Source organism: Crocuta crocuta, unplaced genomic scaffold, assembly GCF_008692635.1.
Source record: "Crocuta crocuta isolate KB4526 unplaced genomic scaffold, BGI_CrCroc_1.0 scaffold266, whole genome shotgun sequence".
Classification (NCBI taxonomy): Eukaryota; Metazoa; Chordata; class Mammalia; order Carnivora; family Hyaenidae; genus Crocuta; species Crocuta crocuta.
This window is the reverse complement of record NW_027531005.1, coordinates 3,103,033-3,117,383: the sequence shown is the minus strand read 5'-3', so window position 1 is coordinate 3,117,383 and position 14,351 is coordinate 3,103,033. Positions and strand designations below refer to the sequence as shown.

Below are 14,351 nucleotides of genomic sequence, written 5' to 3'. Positions count from 1 at the left end.
AACAACAAAAAAAACACTTCAATTAAGGAGCTTTGAAAATTGACATTATCCTATAATTTTGTTTTTGGAACATGAACTGTTTGGGTTAAAAATCTTCATGCAAATTCCTACAAACAAATTGAGTGTGGATGTGCAGTGGGTGGTTTTTAAGCTTAAATATCTCAGCAGGATTTAATTACCTTAAGGGATAAGGCTACATGATGGGCCAGTGGAGTACCAAATTATTTTTCATTTTCTGGATCTCGATGTCACTAAAGGTTAATGCATCCTCTTTTCGCCGTTAGAGACCCGAGTTAAAATCTATTTTAGAGCATAAGTGTAAATGAATTTGTTGTTGTTTTTCCTCCTTGGGGAGGCAGTGGTCATTTTGCGAGGCTGCTTTTCCATTTTGGAATTGTCAGCAGCTTGCATGAGGCCCAGGGGCTCCCGTCATGGGGGCGGTTACGAGTCAGCGCGAAAACGAACTGGCGGCCTTTGGGGCGGGGGCAGAGCTGGCCCAGGGCGTGCTGCCTTTTCATCCCTGTCTTCTTTCTTGGTTAACTTAAGGAAGCTTTCTTGCTACTGACATTTGATTATAGCACATCACAAAACAGGAGCTGTGTTTGTGGGTAAGCCGTTGCATTTTCCTCACCCACCCCAGGCCACATGGTTATTCCGCAGCTCCCAGACTTTCTGTATCCGCTGCCCACGTGCTCCTCAGTGACCTTGTGCACTGGTGCGGGTCTGCGATCAACACTTTTGATCATTGATACGTTTCATGGCTTTCGTTATTTATTGCTTTTACTTAAACACCTCACTTTTTAGGAGCATTTTTATCTCCCTAATTACATCCACAGTTTTTACCCTGAAGTATTATTAGTGATTGCCTTTCTCTGGAACTTTCAGGAATATTTACAAGTATAAGGAAGCAGGGAGCAGTCAAAGCATAGGAATCCCTTTGGGGAGCTGGGTAGGGCTCTTCTCCCTCTGAGTTTAGCTTGTAGTCCTCTCTTTTCTATTATTACTACAATTACACTCCTACTTCTATTACTATTATTACTTTGTTTTATTTTTACTAAACATAAGATATTGTCAAGTTAGCTGACATACAGTGTAAACAGTGTACTCTTGGTTTCGGGAGTAGATTCCCATGATTCATTGCTTAGTACAGTACGCAGTGCTCAGCCCAGCAAGTGCCCTCCACAATGCCCATCACCCATTTTCCCCTCTTCCCATGTGCCCACCTGCATCAACCGTCAGTTTGTTCTCTGTATTTAAAAGTCTCTTATTTTGCCTCCCTCTCTGTTTGAAACTATTTTTTTCCCCTTCCCCTATTATTATTTTCTTCTCTTTTGTTTCTCTTTTGCTTTTATTTTTCTCCTAAGGAATAGTAAGAGTATATTCACTTTGTTATTTTCTTTAAAATCTGGATCTTGGGTGCCTGGACGGCTCAGTTGGTTAAGTGTGCGGATTTGGCTCAGGTCATGATCTTGTGGTTCTTGAGCTCAAGCCCTGTGTTGTGCTCTGTGCTGACAGGTTGGAGCCTAGAGCCTGCTTCAGATTCTGTGTCTCCCTCTCTCTGTCTCTCCCCTGTTCACTATCTCTCTCACTCTCAAAAATAAGTAAACATTAAAAAAATTTAAAAAAATCTAGTTCTTTATGGAAAGACAAATTTAATCTTCTATACGTGGATAAATGGGATCATATAAAACATATTTCACTCCCCTCTTTGCAGTTATTACTTTGGTTTTAAAGTGAGTTGAGTCCCTCATCTTCATGTGTCGTATGTGTTCCGACACCATTTTTACTCATCCAATCTTTTTTGTCTTAAAATCTCCCAAATTGCACTTCACTCCAGGAGCGTTTCCTTCTCCGTAGTTTATCTTCTGTTCACCGTTCATATCCCATTTCTTCTATCAAACTGGATCAGGTCAAGGAGAGGTGATGACTTATTTTCTGCCTGAAGCCTTCACGTCAAAAATGCTTTTACGTGTGTGTGTGTGTGTGTGTGTGTGTGTGTGTACAAGGAAGAGCAAGAAAGAGCCTGTCTCTGTGTTGACACACAGGTAGGCTAACCAAGCCCTGACTCACAATCACAATGAGAATTAATTGAAACATTTATGCAGTGTGCTTTTATTTAGCTTTAGTCTTAAAAAGCTAAATGTGATTAAAAGTTGATTTCAATTATTAGTATGTGGACTTGTGAGAATATGAATGACATAATTTAATTGGGGAGATCATCACACTTGTGTCTGTTAATAGACAGTGTGTGTGGGAATAAATGATAACGTGCAGCTCTGCGGTGCTTTAGATGCCTTCATGTTTATCTTTTTTTTTTTTAGTGAAAAGTTTTCCTCTATTCTTTTTTTTAGTTTTTAAAAATAAAATTTATTGTCAAATTGGCTTACATTACAACACACAGTGCTCATCCCAACAAGTGCCCTCCTCAATGCCCATCACTCATTTTCCCCTTTCCCCCACCCCCAACCTCAGTTTGTTCTCTGTATTTAAGAGTCTCTTGTGATTTGCCTCCCTCCCTCTCTGTTTGTAACTATTTTTTTCCCTTCCCTTTCCCTATGTCTTCTGTTAAGTTTCTTAACATCCATATATGAGTGAAAACATGGTATCTGTCCTTTGCTGACTGACTTATTTCACTCAGCATAATACCCTCCAGTTCCATCCACGTTGTTGCAAATGTTTATGTTTAATAAGATTGTTTTCTTCAGCATTATTTCTCTTGGGTGGTGCACCCTTCAAAGGCACAGCTAGGCCTAACCATGTTATACTCTTCAAAGTCTGATGTATGCTGATAAGGTTCATATAAATTCTCTTTTTCTTTTAAAAATAGTCTCTCGTGATTCTAATACTGCTGGGTTATGTAGTTGTCCTACTTAATCATTTTTTATTCTCTCTTCAGGTGTCAGCAGTGGAGTCTTTGGAGGGTCCCCTGCTCCAGGTGGAAGGACTGAGCGACCTTAGGTTGGAGCTTCACAGCAAGAAGATGAACCTCCACCTGGTTCTCATAGATGAGCTGCACCGGCACCTGTACATCAAATCCACTAGCCGAGTGGTGCAGCGGAACAAGGAGAAAGGGAGAGTGAGGTTGGTTCAGGAGCCCCTCTGCTTCAGTGTCCTGTGGCAGTGGAGACATTTAAGGAATATTATTTGTTTCCCAGAATACTATTGTAGTTTATTTGCTTCTTGGTTTTGTTTTTCACTGTTTAACGTGCTGTCCCTGAAACTAGAAGATGGTTTTATAATAGCAAATACTCCATGTTCTGAAAGGCTGACATCCAGCGTTTCTTCATTCCTTCATTGCACATTTATGATGACCCTTTTATGCAAAGAGATAAGAAACCTACACTGTGGGCTTTTGTACTGGATTAGAGATATTCTGGTATATCTCACAAGGAAGAGAAAAAGATCCTTAAGTTATATAGGACAGTCGGCCTAACTAAGAAATATAAGTGTGTGGACTGAAGTTGTAAGATTCTTTGTTACTCAGGGTTGTGTTCAGCTTTTGACAATCTTCTTTGTGGAATAGTTCAGGAGAGCTTCAGAGAGAACACTTTTTCCTTTATCCTTGGGCTGACCGTAGCATAGTCCCATACTTAAGGACTCAAGAAATTCATTGGGTTAGTCTAGACCTGGAAGGAAGTAAGAGCAGATCTTAAGGAAGTTAAGACAGGAGACTACTAACATTATTAACATGTATCAGATAGCTACGCATGTCATAGTACTTCCAACATTCCTTCAAAATAGCCGTGAGATCTTTTCAGAGGGCACTTTAGCAGTACCTGTTGAAATACATGTGCTCATACCTTTTCATCCAGCTACAGAAAAGAGGAGCACTGGAAGCAGTGCATGCTGGGAATGAAGTCTTTGAAGTCCTATCCTGTTCAGACAAAAATTGCCAACTTTGTGTGTGATGCTTCAATTCAGTCCGAGACCCTGACAGAAAGGGAAGTTTCTATCTCGTTTCCGCAGATGGGCACTAGAAAATCTTTTGCCAGGCACACAAATTGAGCTAAGAGTTATGTACCGGAGACTTAACTTCAACACTGTATCTGAATAAATGTGTTAGTTCCTTAGCCGGGAGTGGTGTTGGGTGGGGGCGGTGCTAAGGCAGTTCCTTCCACAGTATGTGGTGGTAAATAGCAGGTCTGAATAGATTCCTTCCCATTGTAAGGATTAAAAAAAAAAAAAAAGACTCCAAAATACTCTGGGTCCTGTGAAAATATTCTATAACATAAGGGAAAATAAGTCTCAGAGAAGAACATTTGTTTGACAAAACAAGTTTATAAATCAAAACAGGAAAGTTTAAGATGCTTAAGCTGGAGTTTTCCAAAAGATGCAGGATGATGTAATAGATGAGATTGTTTAAAACCACTACTCCTTCCTCCACTGTAGTGGGAGAAGTATACTTGCTGCTCTTTGATTTTTATGGGGTTTTTTTGGGGGGTGGGGTTCTTGCTTTTGCTGATTGTTAAGCACGTGCCACAAGGAGGGGCTCCGCATGGGCTGTCTTGTGCCTTTGCCAGGACAGCGTCAGGCCCAGAGGAGGAAGAGAACTGCGTGGAACCGAGCTAAGGTCACCGGGCTGCCGAGCCTGGATCAGCCAACCACCAACATACGTGCTTATTGGCGAACATGCCTATTCTGTGGCTGTATGCAGCCAGCATGGAGCTTCTGTGAGAGGGTAACGCCGAGCTGTAAGAATGGAATTGGTAGAGATGCAGAAAGAACGAATGAAACATGAACAAGATGTAAGAACAGGTGAAATAAAGCAGGGAGATTCAATCTTTGTTTAAAGCATTGGAAAGAAGACTTGAATCAGTGATGGGGAGGGAAAAGTTTCTTCATACAGAGGACAAAGACAGGATGATAAAAGAAAGATTTCATCCTCCTACATAGCTAAAGGTCGTTAGTGGATCCAAAAGCTGGACAATAGTGATTTTAGTAATTCTGTAGAACAACACTAACATGAGAGTGGTTTGGGCTGAATTGTGTCCGCCTAAAATTTAGGTGTTAAAGACCTAACTGCCAGTGCTTCAGACTGTGACTAAGATTAGAGGTAGGGTCTGTTAAGAGGTAAATAAATTAAAATGAGGTCATTGGGGTAGACCCTACTCCAATATGACCGCTGTCTATTTAAGAAGAAATTTGGATACAGACTTACCCAGAGGAACAATCCTGTGAAGACCTAGTCTGTAGACACCATCTACAAGGCAAGGAGAAAGTTCTCAGAAGAAATCAAGTCCCAATATCTTGATCTTGACTTCTGGCCTCCATAACTGTAAGAAAATAAACTTCTGTTGGTTAAGCCACCCAGTCTGGGGTACCTCATCAGGGCAGCCCTAGCAAACGAATACACAGAGAAACAGAGGTGACAATTACAATGTAAATAAAGAAGCCTACTTAAACAGAAGAAAAAACAAAAAGACCTTGGTCTGCAAATCAAAAGGATTTAAGGTAAAATTGATGTAAAAACTTACTCTTAGATATGATCAGGAGGTCTTTATGCATTGTAAAAAAATTCTGTGAGGACTAGGAAGAAAAATTGTCATCTCCTGTGACAGAGAGTTATTTGCCCATCCGATAGCCATTTGGCCCTTCTTCATTTTTAATGACAACCCTTATTTGGTTCCTAGCAGCTAACAGGCTGAATGTCCCATCCTCCTACATAGCTAAAGGTCGTTAGGGAGACTTCTGCTTGCAAGCTTTTGAATCAGGGCTCCTAGGAAAATTCTTTAAAGATGCCAGCCAAAGTGGTACTCTCACTATTTTACCCTTCACTTGCCTTCCTTTACTTCCTGTTGAGGACATGGATTGGTGCCATCAAGCTGTCTTGGATACTATGTGACCTTGAGGATAGCAGGCACATCCTAAACTCTTTAAAAGCATGGATCCTCCTTTATAGCCCTGAATGAGTTACATCTTTTATATAAGAGGGAGGAAAATTTTTATTGTACTCGGGCCACTGATATTTTGAGTCTTAGGGTTTTGTTTTTTTTTTAATGTTTGTTTATTTTTCAGAGTGTGACAGCGTGTGAGTGGGGGAGGGGCAGAGAGAGAGGGAAACACAGAATCCAAAGCAGGTTCCAGGCTCCAAGCTGTCAGCACAGAGCCCGACCTGGGGCTCAAACCCATGAACTGTGAGATCACGACCTGAGCTGAAGTCAGATGCTTAACCAGTTGAGCTACCCAGGCACCCCAGTGAGCCGTAGGCCTGGTAAAGAGTGGCAGAAATCAGGATCACCAGGATTTGCTGAACACAAAATACCTGAAGAGAGCAGAACAGAGTCTACAAAGTGTTGAATGGGGACGAATTGGGTCAAAGATTTCTATACCCAGCCAAGTGGACACTGTTAAGCATGGGAAGCAGCGAGACATTCTCAGATATAAATTAACAACAAAAAGAACTAATATGCAAAGATGAACTCTAAGGTACGAACCAAAATCAGCAACTTGAGAACAATAAAGTTGTAGTAGTTTGAAACTACTGTAAGGACCACATACCATTAAACATGAAAATTTGCATATAGAAAGCTGACAAATACATTTTTATAAGATCAAAAATATAAGCTGAAGCTATTTTTGAAAAAGGTCTATGTGGTCAAAGAATACTCCATAATAAACAGGAATTATATCCCCACATTATGTCTGGGTAATTTGGACAGGCAGGAGATAAAAAGGAATGGTGAATTCTTGTGCAAGGTAAGTCAGAAGTTGTTTTGCATTTGAGTAATTGGAGAAAATGTTTAGCTTAATTTTGTGTTTATCAACCTAGGTATGTATATGTAAAGATTTCTTTTTTAAAAAAAATTTTTAAATGTTTATTTTTGAGAAAGAGAGAGACAACGTGAGTAAGGGAAGGGCAGAGAGAGAGAGGGAGACACAGAATGTCAAGCAGGCTCCAGGCTCTGAGCTGTCAGCACAGAGCCCGATGCGGAGCTCAAACTCACAAACTGTGAGATCGTGACCTGAGGTGAAGTTGTATGCTTAACTGACTGAGCCACCCAGGTGCCCCAGGATTTTTTTTTTTTTAATGTTTATTTATTTTGGGAGAGAGAGAGGAGAGAAAGAATCTCAAGCAGGCTCTGTGCTGCCAGTGCAGAGTCCAACAGAGGGCTCGATCCCATGAACCATGAGATCATGACCTGAGCTGAAATCAAGAGTCAGACGTTCAACCAACTGAAACACCCAGGCGCCACTACAGATTTCTCTTGAAAATCACTAGAGGAGAAGCAAATAAAATGGTCTCTGTACAAAAGATGCTTTATTAGCCAGTATTGTAGATAACAAGTAGCAGAAATCAATCCGGACAACTCAGAGAAGGAAAGGAATTAAGCAGAAGGTGGTAAGGTAGGTCATAGAGCTGAAGGGAAGAAGGCTGTGTAATCAGGCTCTAACACCCCCGAGGGACCAGGAGAGATGAAGCAGCTGAGCGCACACCGTGGACAAGCGCAGGGAGGGGCTGGTTGGGTTGTTCTGCTGTTACCATGCCTGCTGTTGCTGGAGTTTGCCCTCTCGTTCCAGTGTTCCCTAAGTGCCCGTCCCTGCATCTGTCTTTATCTCCTCAGGATTCAAAGTCCTAGGTAGCAGCATCCAATTTGGTCAGCCTGAGACATGTCTGGCCTCTTTCCGCTTTTCCACTAGAAAGGTGGGCCCTCTTTCTTTTTTGCATTGACCTAGACAATTGAGGGCCTTTCTAAATACAAAGATTGTTCCAACTGTTGGTATCCAAAAGCAAACACATGAACATCCAGTAACAAATTTCTACTTTTGTAGAAAACAAAAACAAAATCACACGAAGGCAGATAGGTATTTTTGAAGTAGAAATAGACAGTTAATAGGTGTAATAAAAGGAAGTTTCATGGCTACATGGAAAAATAATAAAAATGGTATCTGGTGGATATGAAACAAGACGTAAATAAATGAGGAGAACCTCCACGTTCTTAACTCAGAGATGTCAGTTCCAGTTAAATCCCTGTTGGGTTTTTTGAAATTGTCAGATCTGTAATTCACATGGAAGAATAAATAAATAAGAACTGTTTTTAAAAAATTGAAGGGAGGTAATAAGGGAGGCTTTTCTTATCTAATATTTAACTGTATGGTAAAACTAATTAAAAAAGTGCACGTATGCAAATACAAAAGCAGACTGGGCTGGGGGTGCCTGGGTGGCTCTGTTGGTTTAGTGTTCGATTTTAGCTCAGGTCATGGTCTCATGGTCTGTGGGTTCAAGCCTTGCATCAGGTTCTGTGCTGACAGCTTGGTGCTGGAGCCTGTTTCAGATTCTTTGTCTCCCTCTCTCTCTGCCCCTTGCTCACCCACTCTTCTCTCTCTCAAAAATGAATAAATGTTTAAAACAAATCAGGTTGGTATAGCAAAAAAGAATTTAGAAACAGAGGCAGGGTATTTGGGACTTTAATATTTTTTAACAATAATCCAAGTAAGTAAAGGGAATGAGTGCTGCTTAGAAATTAGTGTTGAGATATTTGGCTAAAGAAAAATAAATTTAGATGCCTAATTTTTATTATATACAAAAAATTCTAACTCACTTTAAAAATCACAAGATAAAACTTTACTAGCATTAGATAAAATTCAGAGAATGTGTGTGGAGGAGGCTCTTTTGGCCCATATCCTACAAAAATAGGACCATATCATAAAAATATATGTAACAAGATAGTCACTGGAATATTATTGGTAAGAACAACAGAAAATACACAATTTAGATGTTCATCAAGAGGTGTATAGTGAGGTGAATTATGGCATATCCATGCCATGTAACCNGCTTCTGGTGGAGTCTGTCGGGTTTTCTATGTAGAGTATCATGTTGTCTGCAAAAAGTGAAAGTTTGACTTCTTTGCCAGTTCTGATGCCTTTTATTTCCTTTTGTTGTCTGATTGTTGATGCTAGGCCTTCCAGTACTATGTTAAACAAAAGTGGTGAGAGTGGACATATTTGTTGTGTTCCTGATCTCAGAGGGAAAGCTCTCAGTTTTTCCCCATTGAGGATGATGTTAGCTGAGGACTTCTCATAGATGGCCTTTATGATGTTTAAGTTAGTTCCTTTTATCCCAGCTTTCTTGAGGGTCTTTATTAAGAAGGGATGCTGTATTTTGTCAAATGCTTTTTCTGCATTTATCGACAGGATCATATGGTTTTTATATTTTCTTTTGTTGATGTGATGTATCACATTGATTGATTTGCAAATATTGAACCAGCCTTCTAACCTAGGAATGAATCCCACTTGATCTTGGTGATTAATTCTTTTTATGCGCTATTGGATTCGATTTGCAAGAGTCTTGTGGAGGATTTTTGCATCTGTATTCATCATGGATGTTGGCCTGTAGTTCTCTTTTTTTGCTGGGTCTTTATATGGCTTGTGAATCAGAGTGATGCTGGCTTCATAAATTGAGTCAGGAAGTTTTCCTTTGCTTTCTACATTTTGGAATAGCTTGAGAAGAATGGGTATTAATTCTGTTTTAAATGTCTGGTAGAATTCCCCCAGGGAAGCCATCTGGCCCAGGGCTCTTATTTGTTGGGAGATTTTTGATAACTGATTCCATTTCTTCACTAGTTATGGGTCTGTTCAGATTTCCTATCTCTTCCCATGTGAATTTTGGTAGTGAGTGTGTGTTTAGGAATTTGTCCATTTCTTCTAAGTTGTCCAATTTGTTGGCATATAATTTTTCATAGTATTCCCTGACTCCCAAACTCCATAGAGTTTGGATTGTATTTTCATTTTCATTTGTTTCCATATATTTTAAAATTTCTTCTCTAGTTGCCTTATTGGCCCATTCCTTCTTTAGTAGGGTGTTCTTTAACCTCCATGATTTTGGAGGTTTTCCAGACTTCTTCCTGTGATTGATTTCAAGTTTCATCTCATTGTGATCTGCAAGTGTGCATGGTATGATCTCTATTCTTTTATATTTATTGAGGGCTGCTTTATGTCCCAGTATGTGATCTGTCTTGGAGAATGTGCCATGCGCACTTGAGAAGAAAGTGAATTCCATGGCCTCAGGATGTAGAGTTCTAAATATATCTGTCTGATCAATCTGGTCCAATGTGTCATTCCAGTCCATTGGGTCTTGAGTGATTTTTCTGTCTAGTTGATCTATCCGTTGCTGTAAGTGGATTATTAAAATCCCCTGCTATTAGCACATTCTTACCTATAAGATTGTTTCTGTTTGTGATTGTTTTATATATTTAGGTACTCCCATATTCAGTGTGTAGAAATTTATAATGGTTAGTTCTTCCTGATGGATAGACCCTGTAATTATTATATAATGCCCTTCTTAATCCCTTGTTACTGTCTTTAATTTAAAGTCCAGTTTGTCTGATATAAGCATAGCTACTCCAGCTTTCTTTTGACTTCCAGTAGCATGATATATATTTATTTCTCCATCCCCTTACTTTTAATCTGAAGGTGTCCTCCAGTCTAAAGTGTGTTTCTTGTAGAGAGCAAATAGATGGATTTTATTTTTTTATCCATATTGCTACCCTGTGTCTTTTGATTGGAGCTCTCAGCCCCTTTACATTCAGTGTTGTTATTGAAATATATGGGTTTAGAGTCATTGTGTCGTTTGTGGGATTCATGCTTGTGGTGGTGACTCTAGCATCTTGTGTTCCTTGCAACATTTCCCTCAGAGAGTCCCCCTCAGGATTTCTTGTAGGGCTGGTTTAGTGGTGCCAAATTCTTTCAATTTTTGTTTATTTGGAAAGACTTTTATCTCTCCTTCTATTCTGAATGACAGGCTTGCTGGATAGAGGATTCTTGGCTGCATATTTTTTCTGTTCATCACATTGAAGATCTCCTGCCATTTCTTTCTGGCCTGCCAAGTTTCAGTAGATAGGTCTGTCACCACTCTGATAGGTTTTCCTTTGTATGTTAGGGCCCTTTTCTCCCTAGCTGCTTTCAGAATTCTCTCTTTGTCCTTATATTTTGCCTGTTTCACCATAATATGTCGTGCAGATGATCGGTTCAAGTTACATCTGAGGAGAGTTCTCTGTGCCTCTTGAATTTCAACATCTACTTCCCTCCCCAGGTTGGGGAAGTTCTCTGCTATAATTTGTTCAAGGACTCCTTCAGCACCTTGCCTTCTCTCTTCCTCTTCTGGGATTCCTATGATATGGATATTGTTCTGTTTGATTGTATCGCTGAGCTCTCGAATTCTTCTTTCATGTTCCTGGATCATTTTATCTCTCTTTTTTTTCAGTTTCTTCTTTTTCTATAATAGTGTCTTCTAAACCACTTATTCTCCTTTCTGCCTCTTCAATCCATGCATTGGATGCCTCCATTTTATTATGTATCTCATTTATAGCATTTTTAAATTCGTCATAACTGTTTTTGAGCTCCATAGTCTTTGTAGCAATAGTTTCTCTGATATCTTCCATGCTTTTTTCAAGCCCAGCAATTAATTTTATGACTATTATTCTAAATTCTTTTTCCGTTATGTTGCTCATATGTGTTTTGAGCAGTTCTTTAGCTGTCATTTCTTCCTGGAATTTCTTTGGAGGAGAGTTCTTCCATTTCATCATTTTGGTTAGCTTTCTATCTCTTGTTAATTTTAAAAGGTTGTTGTACACTTTGCCCCTGGAGTTCTGCTGTATTAAAGAGGGCTCTTTGAGTGTCCAGGGCCTGTCCGTTCAGGAAGTGTTCTTTGAATGTGTCTCTTGGTTTCTCTTGTTGAGCATTTGGTTATTTTGTCTCCACCATGTGTACTTTGGCTTATTTCTTGAGGTAGCCCTGGAAAGAGAAAACAGACAACCACACAGGGAACAAAGGTACACAAACACACAGACAAAACCAGTAAACAGGCAAACAAGTACTGGACGTGCCGCTTTGAATGCTTTATGTCACTGAATTCTCACACACCCTCGGAAGTCGGTTCTATGACCATTCCCCTTCTCCTGTAGGTTTCCACCTCGGTGAAGATTTCACGTGTGTTTGGGGTGGAGGTAAGGGGAAGCTTATGCCCCCTCGACTGGCAGCATAGGGGAAAGTGCTCTGGCAAAGAGATCCTTGAGTCTCCAGATCCATGCTATGTAACTTTTAAATAAATGAGAAAGATCTCTTTGTGGTGATAGGGAAAGATTTCTACAATATATTCTTGGGTCTAAAAAGAGCCAATTGAAAAGCAGTATGTACAGGATGAGCCTATTTGTGTAAGAATTGAGAGAATATATATTTAAACATGTATCCTTTATATGTAGGCATAAATGTTTGTGTATTTCTAAAGAGAAAATTCCCGGAAGGATAATATTGACACTGATTAAAGGAATTACCTATGAGAAATGGAAATGGTGGATAGGAAATAGGAAATAAGGACTTAGTTCATACCCTCACGACTGTGAATGTGTTCATCATAAGCATGTATTATTATTTCAAAGTAATATAATTATTGATGCTTTTGAAGATTACTTTTAATGGAATAGCAAAATGTTTACTGCTGAAATGAAAAACTATATAGGATTTAAAATTCTATATAGGATGATCCAAATCATGTTGAAAAAGAGCACGTGTATGTTTTTCTCTGTATGAGCGCGTGTCTATTTAGAGAGGCAGGGATGGATGGATAGAAAAGACTCTTCTGCTACATGTTCTGGAAAGCGCTACAGTATAATTATATTAGTTTTTTTAAATTTTTTAATAATATATTTTTCAAAAACCTATAATACCTTCATAAACTGATAAAATCAATAAAAAGTTTTTTAAAGTTAATCCATTTACTTTCTGCATCCTGGATTAATACTTGATTTAACCTTGTTTCCTTGGGGGAGCTCTGGCTCATAGAGGAGAAGATTTCAGCCCCATGGATTTTGGTGTCTGTATTTGTCTATGGGGGAGTTAGGAGAGTGCTGGACCCTGTTGTGTTACTTATTTCCCATTTTGTCTTCTATTGTTTTTGTTTGTTTTCTTTCTGTATCTTTCAGTTCTTTTTTCCCCTTTGCCTAGTTTCACTTTTTGTTGTACTACATGTCTTCACTCTTGATCTATCATTTGAGACCATGACTGTTTTTGACTTTTATACCGTCTGAATCATTCATCATTCTTTCTCTATGTTCAGGCCAATCTTAGAATGATAGAGAATTACTTTGCCTGCCATTCCCCTGTTTCATTATTCAGTTACATTTTCTGACTAAGGGCATATTATCTTTGACAGCCATTTCTCAGCTCAGTTTGACTTAACAAACTTTTATGAACCCTTGCTCTCTGTGGGTACCGTGCCAGGTGTTGGGGTGATAGAGGTGAACCAAGTCGTTACTAGATTTACAACTTACAGGTCAGCTCACCTCTGTCAAGTTCTAGTTTGACCTTAAAATCAGCCAAGAGAGCTGCCCCTGTGAATTTTGGACATAGTTGGACATATTGTTAAGTGAAGGAATGAAAGTGAAGTGAAGGAATTAGAAAGAAGTTCTAATTAAAAAGCAAATGTTTAATACGTTTTTGGGACTTCTAACGCTTCTTTAAAAAAAACCCCAGAAAACCCAAACTTTTTACTGCGTATGCATGTGTAAGTAGTTCCCTACTAGATGGATGGATGGTTAATGGCCAGAAAGTGTTTAGGGTTATGGTAGTAGGGAATGGTTTTGGTATAGTTTGTTTTATAATTTTCCTGTTTGCCACCAGGTGGTTAGTCAATAGCAAACCCCATTCAATTACAACATGTAGTTAGTAATTGTAGGGGGACTGTAGGATTTCATGTATGTCAAGTGTCTTTTACAACTCAGCTATGAGTGATTCTAAATGAATTTAAAATTTGTATGGGGCATCTGGGTGGCTCAGTTGGTTGGGCATTTGACCTCAGCTCAGGTCATGATCTCGTAGTTGGTGAGTTCCCGCTCCGCGTCCGGCTCTGGGCTGACAGAGCCAGAAAACAGATCTGTGTCTCCCTCTCAGTGCCCCACACCGGCTTTCTCTCTCTCTCTCTCTCTCTCTCTTTCTCTCTCTTTCTCTCTCTTTCTCTCTTTCTCTCTCTCTCTCTGAGAAGTAAACATTAAAAAACTTGTAATCATATGTATTTAAAAAGAAAACTAATTTCTACCGATATTTCTTTCAAAATAAGGCAGTTCAGAGCATTCATATTAATTACAAACTTGATAAGAACAATCTAATTTTGGTTTTATTTTCTGTTTTCAAAAATACTTCCTCAGAGATAGTCAGAACCCTTTGGAGGTACTCATACTTGCTCAACTTAATTTCTTCTGAAATGGAAACGGAGGTACCTACTATTTAAATTTCATGTCTGAAATGGAAGCGGAGGCACCTACTATTTAAAGGCAGTATTCTATGATAGTGCCCCCTTTCTGTGGAGCTTCATGTCTCTAGTAGCTGAACGAGTGGGTGTGCCCGCTTGCTCTTGAACT

The 14,351-nt window shown here is 39.4% G+C and overlaps 1 protein-coding gene across 3 annotated transcripts in view; it reads left to right on the top strand.

Moving 5' to 3' along the window:
• EXOC4 (exocyst complex component 4) overlaps window positions 1–14,351 on the top strand; it is a 752,773-nt gene that overhangs the window by 49,473 nt on the left and 688,949 nt on the right. For all 3 annotated transcript variants that reach the window (XM_077770716.1, XM_077770717.1, XM_077770718.1), the window contains exon 4: window positions 2,897–3,081. In XM_077770716.1, the coding sequence (XP_077626842.1) occupies window positions 2,897–3,081 (185 nt within the window). The remainder of the gene's footprint in view (window positions 1–2,896; window positions 3,082–14,351) is intronic.